Source organism: Mangifera indica, chromosome 12 (assembly GCF_011075055.1).
Source record: "Mangifera indica cultivar Alphonso chromosome 12, CATAS_Mindica_2.1, whole genome shotgun sequence".
Classification (NCBI taxonomy): domain Eukaryota; kingdom Viridiplantae; phylum Streptophyta; class Magnoliopsida; order Sapindales; family Anacardiaceae; genus Mangifera; species Mangifera indica.
In genome coordinates this window covers 12,201,375-12,228,229 of record NC_058148.1, presented here as the reverse complement: position 1 = coordinate 12,228,229, position 26,855 = coordinate 12,201,375, and the positions used below count along the sequence as shown (strand labels likewise).

General features: G+C 35.2%; 4 protein-coding genes across 5 annotated transcripts; 3 read left to right on the top strand and 1 right to left on the bottom strand.

The window, feature by feature from the left end:
- Positions 1–3,552: 3,552 nt before the first annotated feature.
- LOC123192071 (fibroin heavy chain-like) lies at positions 3,553–6,864 on the top strand. Its single transcript, XM_044604537.1, has one exon. The coding sequence runs from the start codon at positions 3,553–3,555 to the stop codon at positions 6,862–6,864; it is 3,312 nt and encodes a 1,103-aa protein (XP_044460472.1).
- Positions 6,865–11,640: 4,776 nt separating this feature from the next.
- Positions 11,641–13,115, top strand: LOC123193673 (glycine-rich cell wall structural protein 1-like). Its single transcript, XM_044606736.1, has one exon. It carries the CDS (start codon positions 11,748–11,750, stop codon positions 12,852–12,854), a length of 1,107 nt encoding a protein of 368 aa, XP_044462671.1. The 5' UTR covers positions 11,641–11,747; the 3' UTR covers positions 12,855–13,115.
- Positions 13,116–17,580: 4,465 nt separating this feature from the next.
- Positions 17,581–18,831, top strand: LOC123193334 (putative glycine-rich cell wall structural protein 1). The gene has a single exon (XM_044606235.1). The coding sequence runs from the start codon at positions 17,945–17,947 to the stop codon at positions 18,575–18,577; it is 633 nt and encodes a 210-aa protein (XP_044462170.1). The 5' UTR covers positions 17,581–17,944; the 3' UTR covers positions 18,578–18,831.
- Positions 18,832–18,940: 109 nt separating this feature from the next.
- Positions 18,941–25,350, bottom strand: LOC123193332 (protein BTR1). Of its 2 annotated transcripts, XM_044606234.1 has the most exons (10): positions 25,078–25,350; positions 24,859–24,956; positions 23,582–23,820; positions 23,399–23,505; positions 22,238–22,431; positions 21,107–21,228; positions 20,224–20,319; positions 20,087–20,148; positions 19,930–19,993; positions 18,941–19,348 (listed from the first exon to the last, which is right to left on the bottom strand). In XM_044606234.1, exons 2-10 carry the CDS (start codon positions 24,944–24,946, stop codon positions 19,340–19,342), a joined length of 981 nt encoding a protein of 326 aa, XP_044462169.1. In that variant the 5' UTR covers positions 24,947–24,956; positions 25,078–25,350; the 3' UTR covers positions 18,941–19,339. The 2 variants fall into 2 exon arrangements, with proteins under 2 accessions (XP_044462169.1, XP_044462168.1); XM_044606233.1 differs by lacking the exon at positions 18,941–19,348 and having other exon boundaries at positions 19,457–19,993; positions 25,078–25,349.
- Between the last annotated feature and the right edge of the window lie 1,505 nt (positions 25,351–26,855).

The following is a 26,855-nucleotide window of genomic DNA, read 5'->3' as shown; positions in this document are numbered from 1 at the left end:
TTTATTTTTCATCCCCGAAATATTTTATTATCTATGGTTAAATATTTAAAAAATAAAATAATTAAAAAATTTAATTGACATAACATTATTTTAAAAAATATTATAAATATTTTTAAAAATTTTAAAAATTTTATTATATTTTGATTATATCATTATTCTTTTTAAAAAATATATTAATCTGTATCAATAATAATATATTGAATTATAGAATATATCTATTATATCATATTAATTTGATACAACTTATTATAATATATTTTTTATTTATATTATATCATATTATAAAATATATATATTATTATAAGATACTGATAACTATACACTTTTAATAAGTATATCCTCTTTATACATAACTTTTTCTGCTTATATGATTATATTTTATAAAGGTTATGAGAAGTTAAAATAATTATATTTATAAATTAAATATCAAAAACTGATGTGACATAACATCATGAATCATACCTTATTGTCCATATTTATTGAATTAATTTTTTTTAAAATAATAATTTTTATGGTGTAAAATTTGTATAAATCTTTAAAGATGAGTTTGAAATTATGTCAATTTAAATGAAATATACACTTTTCATGAAGACAACCTGTTAGTAATTAATAGTTTGTTTTTCTATTGGCTTGAAAGTTAGTTGGATGATAAATCTATGTGGGTAATTTTCTTCTATCTCAACTAAAGAATGCTTAGCCATATAAATCATACTCTTACTATTATTCATTTTTCAATGCCATGGAAGAGGATGTTTTGATTTTATCCATGATGTAAAGCCTCAATATTATTGATAATTATTTTTCGACAATATAAATTCATACAATTTTTTTTTTTCAAAAAAAAAGTCAAACAGGCCGAAACAATAAACCATACAAGCCCACGAGTTTAAAAAGAGGCCCAATATGTGACCTTTTCCACTATTTAGGTGTAATCACAATTGTCCACCCAAACTTTAATAAGATTCTCTTTCTCGCTTTAAATTTGGAAAAGTGTGCTTACTCATCCATCATCTACTTTATGGTATAAGAGTATAAATATTATTTTGCTTGAAAAAGGCTATCATTTTTAATAGTGGCCAAAAGCCACAAACAACCATAAGGTAACTGAATATTATAGCATATATTATTGTTGATAAAGAGTCCAATTGATGATAGAGTTTGTCACAAAATTTGTTATTAAAGGTGGCAATTCAGTCTATCAAACTTAATCCTTAATTCATCTCTCCCCAAACAGGAAGAGAATTTCTTAATAAGAACGATGACAAAAACAAGAATAGGGTAGGGACGAGGTATTCGGCTCCCCCGTTACCATCCTTATTTGTGATATGAATTAAATTTTCAGCGCTCGGTAGACATAGAATCCTATAAAAGCACCTCTACCACAACCAACCTCCGATGGACAATTAGTTGGAGGCCTCTTTTCTAACGTCACTGGGAAGATAAACCACACTGAAAATACTTGCAGTATATCTGAGTTCTTCAAGAAGAACACTTATTATTTGATGCTCACCTTAGTCGACAATGTTAATGGCCACCGTCCGAATTTCACATTTGCCAAACCCAACCACATGAATCACCAACAATTAAAAGGAGAGATTAGTAGAATTTAATCGGTGGCTGGTCCTGGTTGGCCAGTGAACGTAGATTTTCATTTGATTAATTATTTTCTTTTAGAAGTTTTTTCCAGAATCTGCTGCAAGAATACACCATGGCTGACTAGAGCAAATTCCTTCTCCTGCCTAGTCCACAACCTAAATAACTGATGATCACATTCTAATGAAATTACAAATATGGTGATGTTAATACCTAATTAACTTGTAGTCTTGTATCAAAAGTATTATTTATTCATAAAATTAAGTGATGGTATATTGGTGGGAAGCACTAAGACCAAATCATACCTGAATTTAGTCGAAATAATTAACCCATTAATATTGCTATAATCTCACTTAGAAATTAATCCCTTATATTATCATACCAAATTTGAATTGATGAGCACAAAGAACTTCCCATCGGCGAATTAAAATTAAAATGTTGGCAAATTATATAGTAATCTACAAATCAGTGATTGAAAATATGCACACGTAACGCTTACCACTAATATTTCTAAGTCACCCATTAGTCTCCCAGTGCAGCATTAGCTTGTTATGATCATCGAACCAAACCAATTATTCATACTAAACAAAATTTTTTATCAATTAAGGAGGCTGATTCTTCACTAAAACTTTCAATATTAGGTATGTTATGATTGTAAGGTTGAAAATTTTAATGAAATGCTTGTCAATCAATTACCATTTTTATAGGTATTATTATTCAATATATGCCGAACAATGAACAAGTCAAAATAACATTATCAGATCTCTTGTTAAAAAGAAGACTATATATATAAACTAAAATAAATATTTATTGAGTGAAAGTTTGGTTAATTGATACTATTTTCCAACATATAATACCTTAATAAGCTAGTATCAATGTAGACTTAGAAGACGTTGATATTTGTAAGGGAAGAAATCCTATCTTCACCAAGAGTCTTGGTCATGGAGTTTCAAAGTTTCACATCATAAATAAAGGGAATTATACATTATTAAGAGGATAATCATTATCATTATGACTAAAAAATTGGATTAGTGAATGACTCAGTGAGAAGCAAATTCTTGGAAGTGGGAATTGAGAAGTGTAGTGAGTATAGTTATGATAATAATAGGCAAAAAGGTAATGACGTCACTGATGAAGAATTTTGAAATGGGTTGATTGATAGTAATTGAGAGACAGCAAAACTAATGGCGGAAGCAAAGTTGAGAGGCCAGTTGTCAAAAAAAGCATAGATTGGAAGAAAGGAGAAAACTCCACTACCATAAGCATTGATGAAGGTTTGGACGGGGAATTTTGGTTGCTGAGTTAGTGGGGTGTTCATGTTTGTGTTTCTGTTCTCGGTCTCTCCCCTACTCTAAAAGTAAAATGATATAAATACCCACAATTCTGACACCTTTATTTTGTGTTACATACAATCACTATGGAAACTTAACATGGGAAGGAGATACAAATGCTTATTAAGAAGACAAATGTTAAATAATATGAATTCAAAATTAATATGAACAGAATGACTAAGTGGGAATGCATATATATATATGCATCGCAGTTTTCTTCTACTAATCAGTCCCATTTACCAGTCTCCCTTTTCTCATAACATTAAACATTTATCTTCGCATGCTCAAGTCAAAAGCGCAAGCGTAAAAAATTACAACATCAAGACAAATAGAAAGAATGCTACCGCAGCCTCCACCTCCACCTCCCACCAACACCACTAACATATGTCAGCACACGCGTTCCTTATTTTATCATAATGAATATTTTATACTCAAAACTCACTAAGCTACTAGAATTTCATGAACCCATCAAGTTATCCTCATTTCTCCACTATATATACAGACCCTACCTTCACATATTTCACTCACTAAGCATTGTACTTTTTTCACGTACTTTAATACTTTAAGAGTTAAGTGAGATAACTACTACTACATTTAATCACATTGAGCTTTTAAGAGTGTGTTGAAAATGGCTAGGGCTAATTGCAGAGTCATTGGCTTTGCTTTTTTTATTTTGCTCCTTGTGGATATTTCCTTTGCTACTTCTAGACAGCTGAAGGCTTTTGATACAAGTGGAAGAGGTGGCGATGGTGGTGGAGAAGGAGGAGGTGGAGGTGGTGGATCAGGTGGGTTGGGTTCTGGCTACGGGTCAGGACATGGGTCTGGAAGTGGGGGTGGACTAGGTTGTACTTGTGTTGGCAGTGGTGGTAGAGGAGGAGGTGATGGTGGAGGCTCTGGTAATGGAAATAGATATGGATCTGGGGATGAAAGTTTGAATGGTTCTAGAAATGGAAGTGAGGGTGGAGAAAGTGGCGGTGGCGGTGGCGGTGGCGACGACAGTGGTGGTGGTGGTGGAGGCTCTAGTATTGGAAGTGGATCTAGATCCGGGGATGGAAGTAGGAGTGGTTTTGAAAATGGAAGTAGGGGTGGAAAAGGTGGTGGCGACAACAATGGTAGAGGAGAAGGTGGTGGTGGAGGGTCTAGTAATAGAAATGGATCTGGATCTGGGTATATAACCGAGAGTGGCTCTGAAAATGGAAGTTTGGGTGGAAAAGGTGGTGGCGACAACAATGGTAGAGGAGAAGGTGGTGGTGGAGGGTCTAGGAATATAAATGGATCTGGATCTGGGTATATAACTAGGAGTGGCTCTGGAAATGGAAGTGGGGATAAAGAAGGTGGTGGTGGTAGAGGAGAAGGTGGTGATAGAGGCTCTGGTAATAGAAATGGATCTGAAACTAGATATGAAACTGTGAGTGGCTCTGAAAATGGAAATGGGGATAAAGAAGGTGGTGGTGGCAATGACGACGGTGGTAGAGGAAGAGGTGGTGGTGGAGACTCTAGTATTAGAAATAGATCTGGATCTGGATATAAAAGTGAGAGTGGTTCTGGAAATGGAAGTGAGGGTGGAGAAGGTGGTGGTGGCGACAATAGTAGTGATAGAAGAGGAGATGCTAGTGAAGGATTTAATAATGGAAGTAAATCTGGATTCAGATATGACAGTGGAAGTGGCTCTGGAAATGGAAGTGGGGGTGGAGAAAGTGGCGGCAACGACAATAGTGGTGGTAAAGGAGGAGATGCTAGTGGAGGATCTGGTAATGGAAGTGGATCTAGTTTTGGGTATGGAAGTTGGAGTGGTTCTGAAAGTAGAAATGGAAATGGAAGTGGGGGTGGAGAAGGTAGTGGTGGGGGTGGTGGCGGTGATAGAGGGGGAGGTGGTGATGAAGGCTCTGGTAATAGAAATAAATCTAAAACTGGATATGAAATTGTAAGTGGCTCTGAAAATGGAAGTGAGGGTGTAGAAGGTGGTGGTGGTGGCGATGATAGTGGTGGTAAAGGAAAAGGTGGTGGTGGTGGCGATGATAGCGGTGGTAAAGGAAAAGGTGGTGGTGGAGGCTCTAGTATTGGAAGTAGATCTGGATCTGGGTATGAAGGTGAGAATGACTTTGAAAATGGAAGTGGAGGTGAAGAAGGTGGTGGTAGCAATAGTGGAGATAAAATAGAAGATGCTGGTGGAGGTTCTAGTAATAGAAGTAGATCTGGATCTAGATATGAAAGTGGAAGTGGCTCTGGAAATGGAAGTGGGGGTAGAGAAGGTGGTAGTGGCAATAACATTGGTGGTAAAAGAGGAGATGCTAGTGGAGAATCTGGTAATGGAAGTGGATCTGGTTTTGGGTATGGAAGTGGGAATGGCTCTGGAAATGGAAATGGGGTTGGAGAAGGTGGTGGTGGTGACAACAGTGGTGATAGAAGAGGAAATGCTGGTAAAAGATCTAATAATGAAAATAAATTTGGATCTGGATATGAAAGTGGAAATGGCTCTGGAAATAGAAGTGGGGGTGGAGAAGGTAGTGGCGGCGACAACAGTGGTGGTAACAGAGGATATGCTAGTGGAGGATCTAATAATGGAAATGGATCTAGTTTCGGGTATGGAAATGAGGGTGGCTCTGGAAGTGGAAATGGAAATGGAAGTGGGGGTGGAGAAGGTGGTGGTGAGGGTGGTGGCAGTGGTAAAAGAGGAGGTGGTGATGAAGGCTCTGGTAATAGAAATGGATCTGAAACTAGATATGAAACTGTGAATGGCTCTGAAAATAAAAATGGGGGTGGAGAAAGTGGTGCTGGCAGCGACGACGAAGGTAAAGGAAGAGGTGGTGGTGGAGGCTCTGGTATTGGAAATAGATCTAGATCTGGGCATGAAAGTGAAAGTGCCTCTGGAAATGGAAGTGGGGGTGGAGAAGGTGGTGGTGGAAGCAACAGTGGTGATAGAAGAGGAGATGCTGGTGGAGGTTCCAATAATAAAAGTAGATCTGGATCTGGATATGAAAATGGAAGTGGCTCTGGAAATGGAAGTGGGGATGGAGAAGGTGGTGGTGGCAATAACATTAGTGGTAAAAGAGGAGACACTAGTAGAGAATATGGTAATGGAAATGGATCTGGTTTCGGGTATGGAAGTGGGAATGGCTCTGGAAGTGGAGGCGAAGAAGGTGGTGGTGGGGGAGATGGTGATAGTAGAGGAGAAGGTGGTGATAAAGGCTTTGGTAGTAGAAATGGAAATGAAACTGGATATGAAATAGTGAGTGGCTCTGAAAATGGAAGTAAGGGTAGAGAAGGTAGTGGTGGCAACGACGACGATGGTAAAGGAAGAGGTGGTGGTAGAGGAGGCTCTGGTATTGGAAGTAAATCTGGATCTGGGTATGAAAGTGGGAAAGGCTCTAAAAATGAAAATGGGGGTGGACAAGGTGGTGGTGGTGGCAATGATGGTGATAGAAGAGGAGATGTTGTTGGAGGATCTAGTAATGGAAATAGATCTGGATCTGGATATGAAAGTGGAAGTGACTCTGGAAATGGAAGTGGGAGTGGAAAAGGTGGTGGTAAAGGAGGAGGTGGTGGTGGTGGTGAAGGTTTCGAAAATGGAAGTGGATATGGATCTAGATATGAAAATGGGAGTGACTCTAGAAATGGAAATGGGGGTGGAGATGGTGCTGGTGGCGACAACAATGATCGTAAAGGAGAGGGTGGTGGTGAAGGCTCTAGTGATGATAGTGGATCTGGATCTAGATCCGAATATAAAAATAAGAATAGCATTGAAGATGGAAATGGTGGAGACAGTGGTAGTAGTAAAGGAGGAGGTGGTGATAATGGCTCCAATAATAGAAGTGGATATGGATCCGGGTATGGAAGTGGAAGTGGTTTTGGATATGGAAGTTGTGTTTGTAAGGGAGGAGGTGGTGGTGGGGGAGGAGGCGGTGGAGGCAATGGTTCAGGCTATGATAGCAGCTCTTGATATGGAGAGGGGTATGGGTCAGGAAAAGGCGGAGGTGGGTGAAGGTTAAATCAATTTAGCTTGTGGAAGCCATGCATGCATAAATGGTAATTCAATAATTAGCGTGTATTAATATGGGACTTGTAATTTCTAAAATAAAATTGTGACGGATTCACCTCGTGCATGCATGGCGTCGTGGTGAACGTTGCAATACGTACTTTTAGTTTGACGTCATGCTATATCTATTGTATAATCATGTTGTCTCCATATATTAAAAGCATGTTACAGTAATGATTTCACTTGTTTTTGTTTAATAAATTTGAAAACGTGCTTAGTAAACCAAGTGGTGGTTTTACATAGATGTGTTTATTTTAGTGCTTATCATAATAATGTTACATCAGTAAAGGCACCACGAGAAACCATCACGTCCACAGCAATCAATAGCCATGCAGAAAAACAACACGACTCTTCTTTCGCAAGCAGTCACAATTTCCTTCTTCCTTCTTCGTTTTCCCAGATTTTTATTAATGTATATAACAACATGAATAATAAAAAAAATTCAAAACTATCGAATTGTAATTTGAATTTATAAACCTTTGTTTTCTCGGGATCCAAACGGAGACTCTAAATCTTGTATTCATGAGTTCATTTATAAATCCAATAAAATTAACCGTTAATTCACTTACTCATAGAGATTCAAATCCATACAGGTTTCAAACTTCAACAGACGGCATTGGCCAGAAAGTAAATCGCAAATCTACAAAATCCAAGTAAGAGAGGTAAACGTAATTAAATTGCTGGATTCTAAAGAAATCAAAGGCGTTTATGAATATTTGAGATATGGATCTGGACAAAAATTCGATCAGATTGATGAAATCGAACGGTGATGATTCTCCGGTTAACTGAAGAATCGTAGACACCACAGCAACACCAGCCTGGAGATCTCAGTCTCCGGCTAAAAGTTCGATGAGTCTTCGTACGGACAAATCTTTAAAGGTTAAACTCGTTCGTTTCTCGTGCTACCTCGTTCATATATACAGAGCCCTCAGCACTGGCTGTCAGCCTTTTTATTTTTATTGAATCTTTGGAATATTCTACAATCCATCCGCCCAATATTTTACAAAAAAATTTGGAGTGAAGGGGAAAAGAAGTGTGAAATGACAAAACACAATCAGCCACAATAGGCACGTCCTCTGGACATAATATTTTTTTTCTTATATGATCATATTTTATAAATTTATGAGAACATTAAATAAAAAATTAAAATATCTATATTTATAAATTGTGTACACAAAAATTGGCGCGACATAACATAATATTTATATTTTATAATTATTTTTCAATAACATAAAGTTCATACTAATACGATTTTTTTTTTTAAAGGGCAAACAGGCCGAAACAATAAACCATACAAGGCCACGAGTTTAAAATGAAGCCCAATATATGAACTTTGTGTTTTTTGGTAAGTTATATGGCCGTTCCGTATCAGCAACTTCAATATTTAGACAGGATGACTATTTTTCACCCAAACTTAGATTAAATGACCATGTCCTACTTTAAGTTTGAAAAGTTTATTTTCTTATCCATCATCCACTTCATGGTGTAAGGGTAGGAATATCATTTTGCATGAAAAGGCTATCATTTTTTATTGTGTCTAAGAGTCACACATAACAAAAGGTAATTGAATATTATAGTATATATTATTGTTGATAAAAAGTTCAATTGATGTTAACATATTCGAGGTTTTTGTTGACACAAATTTGTAGCCAGAGATGTCAATTTGACTCATCAAATCGGGTCTTTAGTCCGTTTTTCTAATGAGAAAAAAATTTTCTGATAAGAATATGGATGGGAATAAAGATAGACATATGCCCACCTTATCCCCTCCCTTACATATCTTATAAATTTTTAAATATTATAATATTTTTAAAAATTTTGAATTATTATAAATACTTTCAAACACATTATAAATATTTCATTATTTTTTAGTAGGAATGGGAGGGAGAAAATGAAAAAAAAAAAATTTCGAGGGTGGGGGAGGAAAAGGGAAAAAAAATTTCTCACAAAAAAAGGATAAAGATTTCCGTTATCCTCTCATCAGAGATGGGACGGGAATGAAGATGAGTATATTCGACTCCTCCCATGCCATCCTTATTTGTGATATGAATTTATTTTTCAGCGCTCCATAGACATAGAATCCTATAAAAGCACCTCTGCCGCAACAAATCACCCCATGGACAGTCAGTCGGAGAAAGCCCTTTCTTGGATGTCCTCTTTTCTAACGTCACTGGGAATAATAATCACGCTGAAAATAACAGCAGTATATGACGTACCCATAGAAAAACATAGTAAAACTTCTATGAGTGCTAGAAGAAGAACACGTATTATTTGATGCTGGCCTTCGGTCAGCAATGTTAATGGCAACAGTCCGAATTTCACAATTGCCAAACCCAATCGCATAGATCACAGTGTTATGATCTAAAGTGTAAGGTAAACGATTTAAATTTTGTATTAAAAATTATAAGTTTTTAACGTGGGTTTATATAATTTATGGGTCTCTAATCTTAATGTCGAAAACCAATTAGCTTGTGTTAAAGTCTAATCTACATACTTATATATCACTCACTTATATTATATTTATTATATGCGAAACTTTAGTTTGTTTAGTTTGTGCTTTGATACCATATTAAAAATATATATTGAGCTTACAAGTGTAAAAATTAAAACTCATATTATACAAAATCAACTGGTTTGTGTTAAAATTAAATTCACACACTTATATACTATTCACTTATATTGCATTTATTAAACGTGTAACTTTAGTCTCCCACACTCAATAAGTAGGTTTTATAATATGATTATCTCAAGGTTCACATAATTTGGTATTGTGTAGCATAGATAGTAACATTTACATTGTAGTGTTTGCTCGACGTTCGTAGAGTGTTAGTGTACATCCAACCTGCATGGACATCGAGATTGTGATAGAAAATTTTTCAGATATGATTCTTACGAGATTTATATAAGGAAAGATTAGTATAGTTTTATCAGTGTATCAAAAGTATTAGTTATTCATAAAATTAAAGTGATGATATATAGGTGGGAAGCACTAAGGCCAAATCATACCTTAATTTAGTCGAAATAATTAACCCATTCATTTTGCTAATAATCTCATCTAGAAATCCCTTATATTATCATGCCCAGTTTGAAGTCATGAACCCATAGAATTTACCAACAGTGAATTAAAATTTTGGCAAATCATATACAATAAAGTTATATATATACTTTTTTTGATACATAATTTGATATCATAAATAATGTATCGTTATATGATTGAATGATTTTAAATTAAAACAACGCATAATCATATAATAACACATCATCTATATATTTAAATTATGTATTAAAAATATATACACATAATATTTCTTAATTATATAATATAATACACAAATCAGTGATTGCAAATATGCACAGGTGTCGCTTTCCACTAACATTTCTTATTTATTTCTTAGTCAACCATTAGTCTCCCACTGCAGCATTGGCTTGTTAGGGTCTTCAGATCAAACCAATTATCCATAAATAACAATTTTTTTTTATCCATTAACGAGGTTGATTCTTCGCTAAAACTTTCAATATTAGGTATCTTATGATGGTAAGCTTGAAAATTTTAATGAAAATGCTGGACAATTAACTATTTTTTATAAGTAAGTGTTGGATATATTCCGAACAATTAACAATTAAAAACAACGTTATTAGATCTCTCATTAAAACGAGGACTATATATATTTACTAAAAATAATAGATACTTTAAAAAAACTGACTTAGTTTCACTCAAATCATGGAATGCAAACCAGTTGAAAACACTTCAAATATACTCATAACTTAAATTTTATGCTGTAAGACTTGAAAGTTTGAAATTATTAATCAAGGGGATAATATTTCATTAAGGGATAAACATGATCATTATGAATAAAAAAATTGGATTAGTGAATGACTCAGCGAGAAGCAATTTTTTGGAAGAGGGAATTGAGAAGGGTAGTGAGTACAGGCAAAGGGCAATGGCGTTATTGATGAAGAAAATGAAATGGGTGATTGATAGAAAGTGAAAGGAAGCAAAGCATGCTTGTGTAAGCAAAGCTAGGGGCCAGTTGTCAATATAAGCTTAGATTGGAAGAAAGGAGAAAACTCCACTACCATAAGCATTGATGAAGATTTTGAAGTTGGATTTTTGTTGGTATTTTAGTGGGGTGTTCATGTTTGTCTTTGTGGTCTCGGTTTCATTATATATGTTAGGTCTCTCCCCTCCTCTAGAAGTAAAATCATATAAAATACCAAAATTTCTAACACCTTAATTTAGGGTTAATATTCTTAAACAAATCATCACAAATATCTGCATAATGATCTTATACAATCTGTAAACCCAAGAGATATGGCTATGGAAACTGAACATGGGAAGAAGATACAAATGCTTATTAAGAAGACAAATGTTAAATAATATGAACAGAAATGCATGCATCGCAAGCTTCTTCCTTTTCTCATAATATTAAACATTTATCATTGCATGCTCAAGTCAAAAGTGGAGGCATCGGAAAATACAATATCAAGACAAATAGAAAGAATGCCACCAAAGCCTCCACCTCCCACTCCCACCAACACCACTAACTTATCCAGCAGACACGTTCCAAATTTTATCATAATAAATGTTTTATACTCAAAATTCACGAAGCTACTATAATTTCGTGAACCCGTTCCTCATTGCTCCACTATATATACAGACCCTACCTTCACAAAATTCACTCACAAAACATTGTACTTGTTTAACGTACTTTATTACTGATATAAGAGTTAAGTGAGATAACTACAATTCCGTTTAATCACATTGGGCTTTTAAGGGTGTTTTGAAAATGGCCAAGGTTAGTTGTAGAGTCATTGGCTTTGCATTCTTGATTTTGCTCCTTGTGGATATTTCCTTTGCTACTTCTAGACAACTGGAGGCTTTTGGTAGAAGTGGAGGAGGTGGTGGAGAAGGAGGAGGTGGAGGTGGTGGATCGAATGGGTCAGGTTCTGGCTACGGGTCAGGATATGGATCTGGCTATGGTGGTGCGAGAGGGTCTAATGGTGGAGAAGGTGGTGGTGGTGGCAATGGTGGCGGTGGTGGGTTTGGGTCATTAGGTAATGCATACGGGTCAGGGAGTGGAAGTGGGTATGGTTCAGGATATGGGTCTGGAAGTGGAGGTGGAGTAGGTTGTGGTGGTGGTGGTGGTGGCGGCGGCAATGGTAGAGGAGGAGGTGGTGGTGGAGGCTCTGGTAAAGGAAGTGGATATGGATCCGGGTATGGAAGTGGGAGTGGCTCTGGATATGGAAATGGGGGTGGAGAAGGTGGCGGTGGTGGTGGTAGTGGTAGCGGAGGAGGTGGTGGTGGAGGCTCTAGTAATGGAAGTGGATATGGATCCGGGTATGGAAGTGGGAGTGGCTCTGGATATGGAAATGGGGGTGGAGAAGGTGGTGGTGGTGGTGGTGGTGGTAGAGGAGGAGGCGGTGGTGGAGGTTCTGGTAATGGAAATGGATATGGATCTGGATATGGAAGTGGAAGTGGCTCTGGATATGGAAATGGGGGTGGAGAAGGTGGTGGTGGTGGTGGTGGTGGTAGAGGAGGAGGCGGTGGTGGAGGTTCTGGTAATGGAAATGGATATGGATCCGGATATGGAAGTGGAAGTGGCTCTGGATATGGAAATGGGGGTGGAGAAGGTGGTGGTGGTGGCAGCGGTGGTGGTAGAGGAGGAGGTGGTGGTGGTGGTTTCGGTAATGGAAGCGGATATGGATCCGGATACGGAGGCGGGAGTGGCTCTGGATATGGAAATGGTGTTGGTAAGGGAGGAGGCAGCGGTGGAGGAAGTGGTGGTGGGGGAGGAGGCGGTGGAGGCAACGGTTCAGGCTATGGTAGCGGGTCTGGATATGGAGAGGGGTATGGCTCAGGATACGGCAGTGGTGGGGATGGCCATCAACCATGAACGTAAAGACTAATCAATTTAGCTTTAGGAAGCCATGCAGAATGCATGCATAAATGGTAATTCAATAATTAGCAAATATAAACTTTGGACTTGTAATTTCTAAAATAAAATTGTGACGGATTCACTTCGTGCATCAATGGCGTCGTGGTGAACGTTGCAGTTCGTTCTTTCAGTTTTACATCATACTATATACATTGTATAATACTGTCGTCTCCATATGTTAAAACCATGTTACATTAAAGACTGCTTGTTTTTGTTGAATAAATTTGAACACGTGCTTAGTAAACCATGTGATGGTTTTTACATTGCTATATTTATTTTAGTTCTTACAATAAAATGTTACATCAGTAAAGGTACCACCAAAAACCATGACGTCCACAAACAATCACAAGCCATGCAGAAAAGACACGAGTCTTTAAAGAAATCAAAAGGAGTCACAATTTCTTTGAGCTAAAAACTCATCATGTATCTCACAATTCCTTGCGAGAAACATCTCAGTGAACATTTTAAATTTCAACTTATTGCAGAAAATGCAATAAATTTTGAGACCAAGGACTGCATCACCTTCTATATTTCATCACTATCATTGCAACTTCTAGTGTCAGATTACCCATCAATGTTATTCTAACTATAAACCCTAAATTAATCATTTATCCTAACACATATAAATGAGATTTTAACCGAAAAATCTGATTAAAACAAAGAATTTTTTTTGATAATAGAAGATTCTATTCATATTTGTTGAATAGATAGACTTAAGATATAACGACCAGACACATATTACTGTATCAGACAAATTAAAGTTTAACAAATGTGACAAAAGTTTAAACCTAAACTTTCATCTTGAAAATTCTAATACTCCACTAATTTTATTAATTTTTAGAGTCTAAAACAAATAAATTTTGGTTAAGATCACTTTTTATCAAGATTTTTTTTTTTATTAAAAAGGGTGCAAAAGTTAGTATAAATTTTTTATTGCTTTTATTATTGAGATTTTTTTTTTTTGTTTTTATTTCAATGTTAGTGAGCTATTTTTCAGTTATCGAATTATTAATTTTTTTTAATGATAATTGTTGTGCTTTAGACTGAAAATTGATACATTATTCAAGAAAAAATTGATTTAATATGAGCGAGGCTTTTTTTTTTTTTTTGGGTAAAAGATGAGAGATTTGACATGAAAATTAGCAAATCACATTGTACCCTTGATTTTGATGAAAGAGGGTAAAATATAATTTTTTAGATTGACGAATTTGAAGGGTAAATATAATTTTATTAGACAAAATAATATTTACGAGATAAATGATATTCTCTTATATTTGAAATAAAATGATTAAATGATTTCTATTTATGGTCCTTTATTAGGTACCAATGTGTGGAGACTTAATCAATAATTTCTATTTTAATAAATTTTCATATATTTGGAATTTTAAATAACATAATTTCCCAATCTTTTCTAAATATATAAAAACAATAAATATTTACAAGTAAATTGATTCTTGTATTATAATTTAATTTTTAACATAAACTTTAAATAACTTTTAGACATTTAAAAGCAAAAAATATATTAATTTAGATACAGGGATTTATGCTATTATGATATCATTTTAGATAATAATTTCACGAAATCAATTTGGAAATTCAATTTTTTTATTATATATACTCACTTTGGGTATATAAATATATACATATTTATATGTGTCATAATGTAATTAAGAGATTTTGAATTAAGGATAAAATAATAATCAATCATACGATAACATATATAAGTGTATATATATATTTTTATATCAAAAATAAGTATATATAGTATTGTTATTTGAAAATTCAAATAGTTTAGGTAATAATTTGGTAAAATCAATTTGAAATATCAAATTTTTGGATAATAGTTTCATGAAATCAATTTTAAAATATAATTATTTTTTAAAAATAATTTCATAAAATCAATGTGAAAATAACATACAAACTGATTAGATTAGTTTTAGCCTAATTTTTATTAATTAATTTACAACCAAATCTGAGAATGCCAGCATAAAAACTACAAAACAGACAAGCTAGAATAAACAAAACAAACCGAGAAAACTACCTGACAAAACCCACAAAATAACAGCCAAAGAAAAACCCAGCAGAACAACAGGAACAAAGAAAACTAAACATGCAGCCACAAGGAGAAGGGAGCACCTGCGCCAGCCAGAAACGAAAACAGAGCACAGGAGCTTCAAAAGGCAGAGCAGAAGACAGAACAAGAAGAAAATCTGCCAACAAGCAGCAGCGACCATCAACAGCAACAGGAACAACCAGAGAGCGGAAAAAAGGAGCAGAAAATTTAAGCAAACTGCAGCGCATGAAACACAGCAGAAAAATGCAGAGGCAACCCAGCAAACCAGAAGAAACTGCCAGGGCCGAGTGCACAACCTGGTCCAGGGCAACTGAAAGCAGGCAAGGCAACCAAGAAAACTAGAAAGAGGGCAGCAGGAAAAGAAAGCAATCTGCAGCAGCAGCAGCAAGCTGAAAGGAAGACATCAGGGAAGGCTTCATCACAAACCACATGCGCAGGCAAGGAGAGGCATAGCAAACTGGGCAAGTTGTGAGGAAGGGGCAGAGGACAGCTCGGGGACACAAACAAGGTTGGGGAAGCAAGGCCTGAAACTGCACCAAAAAGAAATTACAGTGCCTGAAGGCAGCACCAGCAGAGAAAGACAAAACTGCGGGGGAACACCTGCCCAAAAGAACACCAGTTAGAGGAAAAAGCATGCAACCCAGCACCGTCATCCATGGGAAAGACCCTGCAAATTCTGTTTGAAGATGCACATGCAAAGGTGATGAAATGACACTACAAAGATGCGATTTTGACGCTTAACCCAAAACAAACCAAACAAACACTTGATCCTCAACAACAGCCAAAACCCAAAACCAAAAACACATAAATACATACATAGACAGATAGATATTACAGAAATCCAAACAATTAATCAACACATTACACACTCTCACACAGACGCACTCCTCAACACAACTCCGTAGCCCCATTTCCATTTCAAACCGAAAAAAGAAACTAAATAAAAAACGATTTCATTTTTTAAGATTGTTTAATTCAACTCTCGCGTTCTCAACTTATCCAAGCTCAGTACGCCAGCATCAAACAAAGTATAAAATTCCTAATTAAAAATTTGATAAAGGCTGACATTTCCCACCCAAGGTTTGATGTAAACATACTTCTCATCTGTTAATTATCAAAAATCTAAATATTCACTCATTTATTAAATTTAGCTATTATAGGTAAATTTGTTATTTAATAAAAATATTTAAAAAATTAAAAATTTATCACATTTTCATCCTTTATGTTTAAAAACTAGCAAATTCTTCTACCCAAAGTTTGAAAACTTACATTTTCCCAACACGCTGTCAAAGGCATTCTCCCTCCTAACTTTTCTCTAAGTCCTACTCCATTTTTTACCATCACCGATTGAGGAAACTGGTTGAAGAAGACTGTTCTTCATCTCTAGATGAAGAAGCACAACAATGACGCATCGTTTTTATCTTAGACGAAGACGAATCGTATCTTCATTTGAATACGAACAATTCTCTCCATCGATCTATTTTTTCGGCCGATAATGATCAAAAATGAAGTTCGAATAAGAGAGAAGATGGGAGGGAGGGAGAATATTGTCAACAGTGTTGGCCGGAAAAACCTTAAGGGAAATTTGTTAGATTTTTAAACTTATAGAAAAAATATGATAAATTTTTAGTTTTTTTTAGATATTTTAGTAAATGACAATTTTACTTCTCACAGTAATAATAAAATTTAATAGATGGGTAAGTATTTAGATTTTCGATAATTGACAGGTGAAAAGTTGAGTTTGCACTTGGCCTTTGGTAAATTACATAATATATACAAATAAGTGATTGTAAATATGCACGTGTAAGGCTTTCCACTAATATTTCTTATTTATTTCTCAGTCAACCATTGGTCTCCCACTGCAGCACTAGCTTGTTATGATCTTCGAACCAAACCAATTATCCATACATAACAAATTATTTTATTAATTAACCGGGCTGATTCTTCACTAAAACTTTCAATATTAGGTATCTGATGATTGTAATTAAGGTGAAAAATTTTAATAAAAATGCTCGGATGTATGCCGAACAATTAACAAGTAAAAATAAGATTATTAGAAAAGAGGCTGAGAGTTTTTAGGTTATAACTTGGAGCCATTGTAATACTTTTAATGCCCACAAGAAAAGGCAAACTCTTTGGGTTCAAATAATGTGTATTTGTGTATCTCGCTCTAAGCTCAGTCTTGTTTTTTATTCTCCTAAATTTTAATTAATTTAGCTGTCGGTCATCGAGCTTCAAATTAAGTTTTCACATTATAAATGAAGGGGGATTATGTTTTATTAAGAGGATAGACATGATCATTTTGAATAAAAAAACTGGATTAGTGAATGACTCAGCGAGAAGCAAGATCTTGGAAGTGGGAATTGAGAAGTGTAGTGAGTACAGGCAAAAGGCAATGGCGTTATTGATGAAGAAAATGAAATGGGGTGATTGATAGAAAGTGAAAGGAAGCAAAGCTAGAGGCCAGTTGTCAATAAAAGCTTAGATTGGAAGAAAGGAGAAAACTCCACTACCATAAGCATTGATGAAGATTTGGACTGGGAAGGAGATACGAATGCTTATATATTTAGAAGACAAATGCTAAATAATATGAACAGAATGACTAAGTGGGAATGCATGCATCGCAATCTTCTTCCATTGCATGCTCAAGTCAAAAGTGGAGGCACCAGAAAATACGACAAATAGAAAGAATGCCACCACAACCTCCACCTCCACCTCCACCTTCCACCAACACCACTAGCATATCCCACCAGACACGTTCCTTTTTTTTTTCATGATGAATTTTTAATACCAAAACTCACGAAGCTACTAGAATTTCATGAACCCATAGAGTTATCCCCATTTCTCTACTATATATGCAGACCCTACCTTCACATATTTCACTCACAAAAAATTCTACTTTGTTAGCATAAGAGTTAAGTGAGATTGCTAATACTTCACTTAATCACACTGAGCTTTTAAGAGTGTTTTGAAAATGGCAAAGCTTAGTTGCAGGGTTATTGGGTTTGCATTCTTGATTTTGCTCCTTGTGGATATTACCTTTGCTACTGCTAGACAAAGCAAGGCTATTGGTACAAATGGGGGAGGTGGCGGCGGTGGTGGAGAAGGAGGAGGTGAAGGTGGTGGATGGGGTGGGTCAGGTTCTGGCTACGGGTCAGGATATGGGTCCGGAAGAGGATCTGGCTATGGTGGTGCACTAGGGTCTGGTGGTGGAGAAGGTGGTGGTGGTGGCAGCGGCGGTGGAGGCGGGTTTGGGTCGTCAGGTAGTGGATACGGGTCAGGGAGTGGAAGTGGTTATGGTTCAGGATATGGGTCTGGAAATGGGGGTGGAGTAGGAGGTGGTGGTGGTGGTGGCGGTGGTAAAGGAGGTGGTGGTGGTGGAGGCTCCGGTAATGGAAATGGATATGGATCCGGGTATGGAAGCGGGAGTGGCTCTGGATATGGAAGTGGTGTTGGTAATGGAGGAGGTGGAGGTGGAGGCGGAGGAGGCGGTGGTGGAGGAGGAGGAGGCGGTGGAGGCAATGGTTCAGGATATGGTAGCGGATCTGGATATGGAGAGGGGTATGGGTCAGGATACGGCGGTGGCGGTCATGAATATCAACCATGAGGGTGAAGGTTAATCAACTTAGTTTTAGGAAGCCATGCATGCATAAATCGTAATTCAATAATTAGCCAATATTAATTTGCGACTTGTAATTTCTAAAATAAAATTGTGACGGATTCACCCCGTGCTTGCGTGGCGACGTTGTGAACGTCGCAATACGTGAAAGTCCTCGGTATTTTAGTTTACATCATTACTATATCATATAATATTTTGTCACCATGTTATAATAAAAATTATACTTGTTTTTGTTGAATAAATTTGATTGCGTACTTAGAAAACCATATGATGGTTTTCATTGATGTGTTTATTTTAGTGCTTATAGGAATAATATTTCATCAGTGAAGGTACCATAAAAAACCACAAAAGTCCACAAAACACGACTCCTTAAAGAAATCAAAACGAGTCACAATATCTTTTTCTTTTTTCATTTTCCCATATTTGAACTAAAAACTCATCATTTGTCTACCAATCCATTGCAGAAGACACCTCAGTAAATATTTCAAATTTCTACTTGTATTCCCATACAATGAATTGCAGAAAATGCAAGAAATTTTGAGACCAAGGACTGCATCACCTTTTTCTTCAACTGTTTAATCTTTAACCAAACTAATATATCTTGTTCAAAAAGGAGATAGGAAAGGTTTCAAGCAATAACCAAAGACCCGGCCGAAGAACACAAAGTCTTTGTTTATGACAAAAACAAAATCTGATTCGAGAAAAACATATTCATTCAAGTCTGGTGACCAATGACCACAACAGCTGATGTCAAACCACCTGCATCGATCAAACCACCTTAATACAGAAGAACTGAAATACTAAAATTTTCTGTATAGCCGTCATTAAATGCATCAAATAATCATCACGACAACATACACAACTGAATTGAGTAAGCTAATGATATCAAGTCATCTGCAGGAGAGACAACATTTAACAACAAAAGCCTTGGGTTTAGTCTAAAGCATAGGATCCTACAAAAACATGGAATCAACACTAGCTAAGTTTAAAACTTACAACTGAATAAGAAACAAATGAAGCTATCTCTCTAATATCATGAAAGTGATGATAGCCTACACGAAGAAAGTTCATTATACTGAGATATATAGCTGTGTATATTAAGAAGAATCCCTATATGAAGCTCTGCCTCAATTAAAAGAAAAAAATCCCGTTCTTCTTTCTTTTTATTCTGATCACTGATTTTGAGGTTTCTCACGAACTCGTTTTGTGAGAAAACATACTAACATGTTTTTAGATCATTAGGCATGTCAGTCAAAAGGAGGTCCAACAAAAGATTCCCAAGAAGAATAGGTTGAGACACATGAAAATTAATCCATCAACCTCTCAGAAGCATATGCTACCTTCTGCATTATCATGGACTCAGCTGCACGGATTGATCTCTGTGACCCTGAGATAGTGACTTTCCTGAAAACCAGAAAAAAGACAGCAACAACTAAGATCAGTTTTCCACCAAATTCGTCAAACACAACAACTTCAAGAACTCCTTCCCTCTTTTACCTATCAGTTGTTCCAGACATGAAATCTCCTCTGTCTGATACTTTTATCTTGGCCCCACTGACCTGAAAATTAACTGCTTAGCTTTAGTGGTCATGTAGTACTATCAAATAAACAATATTAATTTGCAATTCACTTACCTGACTAATTTCCATTATATTTCTTCCACCACGACCAACAACCAAACCGATATGCTCATCCGCCACACCAATTGTCTTTGAGTTACTTTGATCCTCCTAAAAAAAGGGCATTTGTTCAATAAATCGAACAACATAAAAGCATTTTCCCCAAGAGCATCAGTTATAAAAAAACAAATTATCTGATGAGAATTGGTGTGACAATAAACACAGAAAAGGTACAACAGATAGAAATAGAACCTATCAAAGAATTATAACTTTATTAGACGACAGAAGGCACAATGAGAAGCAGTCAAACAGCATGCTTGTACATATTGTCAAAACGAGTATGTTTTCCGGGACCTTTCAAGAACAAGGATCCAAACAGTGTTCAAGCATTTACTGATGTAACTTCATTAAAAACTTAAGCTTACCATCATGAAGCAGAAATCAACTTTGGGAAGATAAGCTATGGAAGTAGGCACAGAGAACTTCATCTTGTATGGAATACATTTAAGATGATACATCACAACAAACAAACAGATCCTCTACCTGGTAGTTTTATATTGTTCAAGTCATGGTAATTTCTTAAAGAAACAAACATGCATATTCTACTACATGATTTTAATTCCATTTTTACCATTCCTAAAAAAAATATTAATAAATGAAATTATTACAATTAAACAAGGAGCATAAGACCCAGGGACCTTCACAGCTAGGTCCCACTTCCTGTGAGCCCTCAATCATGTAGGACTGGTCTGTCTGAATGCATAAATAATATGGAGTCTATTTCATCATAAATTGACAAACAAGAATGACAAAATTAATAGATTGGTTTGAACAATTGAAATATTTAAAAACATCAGGGACCACCAATCAGATTCAAGCACCATGGAAGAGGACAAACCTTGTTACTTTGGATCCTTCTTCCAACTACATTCGTTCCATAGGTTACTGCATTCTGTGCCATTGGTGCAACAGGAGGCACATGGCCATACGGCATACCATGAAAACCAGAGAACAAAATGCCTAAAAGTTCAGGTTAAAATTTATTAAATTTCATCAAAATATTTTCTTAAATAACATAAGTTTTCATCAAATAATTCAGAGAGAACAAAGTTATACCAACCATTAGGTAACTCACAGTACTCACAAATAAAACATCCTAAAAGTTACTAAAGAGAGATTATCATTAATAATGGAATTACAAGACCATACAACTGATTAAGCACCAACTTCCATTGCAAATTCCATAACTGATTTCTAGTGCAAGACTTCAAATGAACCTTCTCAATGATTTCAATTCCTAAGGTTACCTACCACAATTCACCAAGATTAGAATGCTGAAATTTAAGGTTATGGTAATCTTCCAGAATTTATATATTTATTTTAAAAGTTATTTCATTCCACTAATACAGTTCTAGTGATTTTGCCATCGATGTAACTGCTTCAAGACTTATATAGAAAAGGTCGCATTCTGCTTTGATCTTGAAGACAACAAATAAGTAGGACATTGCAAAAGGTAATGGATCTGACATGAAATCATTATCAGCACTAGCTGAAGGCTTAAACCAAAATATATGATGAAGCCCAAATAATTTTGTACAGGCAAAATAATGCCCTTTTTAACGAGTTCTATTAAGCAAGATAATAGCTTAAATCCAATATATAATCCAACGGCTTAGTTGAGTGGTGACACCTATGATTTTTTTCCACAAGGTCTGGGGTTCACTTTTCGAGGCCGCCAACCGGTTGAACATAAGTTTTCTACATGCAATAATTGTAGGGTCAGTGAGTGTCCCAGTTTCAAACTCAAGCTGACTAAACCTGACTTCAATTTCACATTTCACACCAAAGCCATAATGTTACTTAATATAAAATGACAAGGAGAGGCCACGAAGCAATGAGAATACCTTAATCCAATGGGCACAGATGAGATAACGAAGAATATAAAATTTTCTAGTATACAATAAATACAAACAGAAAAATGCAAATAAAACCACAATTGGATTGAACAGAAAAATTAAAAATGGCACACCTGCATATGTAAAAGGGACACTCATAGTCTGTTTATAATGAGTGTCTTCCATTAGCTTAGACAGAATCATATCAATTGCCCGCAATTGCTCGTCAAGATGACCGGTTAGGGTCACTAACCTATCATTCAGCCCATAATAATTATGATCCAGAGGAGATATTTTAATGTTAGCTTGGGATTCCTCAATAAATGACCTGCATGAGGGCAAAACTAGACGTCAGCATCAACCTTTTTGCTGCTGAGCGAGCAATCACAATGAATATATACATGACCATCAATTTATTCCACTGTTTATAGTAGCAAATATGTAAATAAGGAACTGAGAAATACATTATTTTTCAAACTTTATAAATCCAACAACAGAAAGTGAATGAAAAAATAACAGACAAGATGTAGTAACAATTATGGTAAAGAAACAGCTCTGAATTTGAAGTGAATGCTCATCGGCTGACACACCAAGAAGGCTATGGTGCAAGCGGTTCTGGCCATTAGTAAGGGTTTGTCTCACATTAGCAAAGAGCGAACGAGGCTGATAGTGGTGAAATCTTCAGGATTTTCCTTGGAACACTAATGATGGCACTATATAGTCCTTTTCCAATGAAAAAATTAGTACCTTTATAAAGTGCATACTTCACTATGAAATAGTAACTGCAGGTAAAGTTGGCCAACTCAACATTGACTTGAGATTAGCATAGAGATATGTGGTATACAATTTGTTTTCCTTCGTTCCTTTCTTTCTTGGTTAGATGTACAAAAGATAAATCTAAATATCATTACTTTTAACAACCAACGTTGGTATCCTATAGAATTTATAGATAATAAATCTAAAGTTGTCAGGTTGGAGACCCACTACTCTGATTCTCAAATCGTCCAGTTTTATATATGAGAAACAAAGATATAGTTGAGATCAGACCATGTACAAAACAAGCCAAAATCAGAAACAAAATATATAACTTCACAATCAAGATGAGTAAACATTTTTTTCTGACAATACATATGTCCTTTGTGAAACACACCAACCAGCTCTAATATCTAAAAGAATATAAATTAGAAAGTTTCAAAAGGAACAAAAATATATATGCTTATTTTGTCAGCAGAGTTGCAAAAGCACAGAAACTGAAGAATTTTGAAATCAAATTATACAAGAAGCAATCTCCATACTTTATAATGGCCCCTCCCTTGCCAATTATGCCACCACAAGAGCTATTTGGAACGATTAGTCTCACTTTTGTACTTGGTCCAGCATCATAACCATCTTCAGCATGAATCTGACCAAGAAAAAACTTGTATTAATAACAGAAAATAATAGATTTCATGGAGTGATTCCTACATCATAAAGAATACCTCACTCAGCAATTTTTCAAGAATGAGTTCCACAGCCTTGAGAGTTTCATCAATTGTCCCAGAAATCATAATAATCCTATCAGTTGTTCCAGGAAAAAATTCATGACCGCGTGACAACTGAATTTTTGCCTGAGATTGTGACTGGAAATCTGTAATTGTAGAGCCACCTTTTCCTATGACAGCACCAGCTAAGGGATTTGACACAAGAAACCTAATATATGTTGGCTTCTCTGCAGGGTCTGGCATAATCAAGAAAGAGCGTAAATAGATAGGCAGAATAATAAGCTTGCATATATGTCATCGCTCAGCACGATAAGTTGGAGGTCATACAATTTCCAACTATAACAGCAATCTCCACTGCTTAGGTCTCAACAGAAAACCAAACAAAAATAAGAGAAATAATTAAAAAGTATACTGTGACTGACAAGGTCAAATTCAAAATTGTTTATGCATTAAATTAAATGCAACAACACTTGATGCACCAGATTCCCTATTATAAATTTTAATAAACAGCACTTGCATTTAACTACATATAGAACATTCTGTTAAGCTTGGAAAATGGTGATAAATCAATTAGGAATCTTGTGTGTTACATGGCCGTTCTATAAAACAACACAGCAGTTTGATGATCAGTCTCCTAGCTGAAATTATGTTTAGTTTGCATACACAAGGTACTTGCTCATTCTAAATGTACAGTAACATAAATCTTCAATTTTGTTAATAGAAAATTGTTCAACCTATCAATAATGAAATGCAAGATTAAAGAAGAATATACAAGAGATGGAATGGAATCAATAAGAGAGGACAGGTTTATGAAAAAAGGAACTCCAAGTTAATAATATTCAACAAAAAAAACACACACACATTCTATAGTGCACTATAGAACAAGACCAGATTAGGTAAGTTTCCAAAGATCTTTGTACCCAAATAATTTTATTCAATATAAATTTAAAGCGGATCCACAACTTACAGTAACTGGTGTGCCCTGAAAAAATAGATAAAACAACAGTCTGTCTATTTGAAATTAAAAGATTCACACACCAACAAATAAACACTTTTCTCAGCATTCAAACAGAAACTAAGACTCCAAACTCCTCCGTCGTTACCTCCCCTCGAATAAAACACCAAGATTAGGGTTTCAATATCAAACAAAATAAAATAAAACAAATTCCAAAAAAGCTTTGAATCTACAATGTAACCTTCACACCACAACACAATTAACAAAACGCTCGACATTACACGCAAAGAAATTAAAGAGGGAAGATCGGATCAGAGACCTGTAGGCAGAGACTTCGGCGGTGGCGGAGTTCGCTTCCTCGCCATCTCCTCCGGCGACGACACGTAGGACGACTCCGTCGACTCCATTGCTCCTAAACTGAAAACCAATCCACACAAACCCTCACATTATCAATCAAAACAACCAAAAAAGAATCACCACGAAACGCAACGCCACGCCATAGATAAATAAAAACAAAAAGAAAGAAAGAAATTTATACCTTGTTTAATCTTGGCGTACCAAGCTTCGAGAAGCTGAGAATGCGAGAGTTGAATTGAATAATCTTTAAAAAAAGAAATCGTTTCGTTTATCGTTTTCTATTTTGTCTCTCTTATTGATTTTAGATGGAAATGGGGCTAGGGAGTTGTTGTGTTGTGGCTGCGGAGTGCGTCTGTGTGAGAGTGTGTGATGTGTTGATAAATTGTGATCTATATCTGTCCATGTGTTTTTTGTTTTTGATTTTTGGCTTTGGGTTTCGGCTCCTGCTGAGGATCAAGTATTTGTTTGGTTTGTTTTGGATTAAGCTTGAAAATAGCATCTTTGTATTGTCATTTCATCATCTTTTGACACACGTAAGTACTATTAATAATATTCCACTCGCCACAATTCCATTCCTTTCGTATCCACACTACACGTGCTCTTTACTTGCTCATCTTTCTTCCACCAAATATTTCCTTCAATTCTATTGGCCAAAAGACTTATTCTCGGCACTGTAAAATCTCGAACTTTTACTTTCTCCCGTTTAAAAATCTAAGTATTTATTTTTAATCAAATTTTTATTAAAAATTTTATTTAAAATTCATTATTTGTTAATAAATTTTAAAAATTAAAATTTTATCACATTTTTCTCTTTAAATTTAAAATTTTTATAATTTTTTAATTTAAAATTTAAAAACTAACAAATATTCTTTATAAGATTGACAATGAATCGATGTTTAAAAGAGAGTAATAATGTTTAGGGGTGTTTGTTAATTTTTAAAACTTTAGGTTAATGAAATTATAAGTTTTTCAAATTTTGTGAGAAAAATATGATAAAATTTTAAATTTTTTAATAAATAATAGTTTTACTTTTAACTTTAATTGAATTTTTTAATAAAAATTTAATTATAAATGAACATTTAAGTTTTTAAAAATTAAAAAAATAATAGTTTAATAACCTTAAATAAGCATAACATAATTTTTATTGATTAATGACTTTTTAAACATATTAATTATATTATCTACTGATGGTAATTAAATATGTGATAATGATGATGATTATTTATTGATGGGTAATCTAACTCTAGAAGTTGCAATGACAGTGATGATATGCAGAGAAAGTTATGGTTTGGTAATAGTATTTATAATGACGATTAAATTGATGGTAATTGCTTGCCCAAGTTTTACTTCAATAGAATGATTCATCCCAATTAACAAATGATTTATTTATTACCAAAATAAAATGACAAATTTAAAATCAAAAAATGAAAAATTTCCATTAGAAGGTATTTAAATAATTTATTTATTTAATTTTAAATATTAATTATAATTTTAAAAATTCCAGCAAATTTTGTTATGTCCCTCTTTCTTGTCTCTCATTTATTCTGTCTTTATTCATGTCACTTAATCAAACTACCATTATCATCATTCTTACTTTTTCCTTTTATCATCTCTCTCTCTCTCTCTTCGTCTTCCTTCACTACTAAACTATCAAACAATATTAGACAAATTAGGATTTTGAATAAAAGGATTATGACTCCACCTATTGCCAATCTGGGAAAAAATTGAAATTGAATTTGGAAACCACTACCACTAGAACCAACTTGATTGTTGAATAAGTAAACTTCAAAATCGTTTATGGGTTACAATGGCGGTGTTGTTAATGAGAGCATTATATGGTGGTAGTGGTGCGGCAAACAGTGATAAGTGGTTAGTCGATAGTGTTAAAATTGTTTGTTGATTGGAGCAATGGTGTTGTTGATGGAATTAAGTGGTGGTGGTGGGGTGTTGGCAATGATG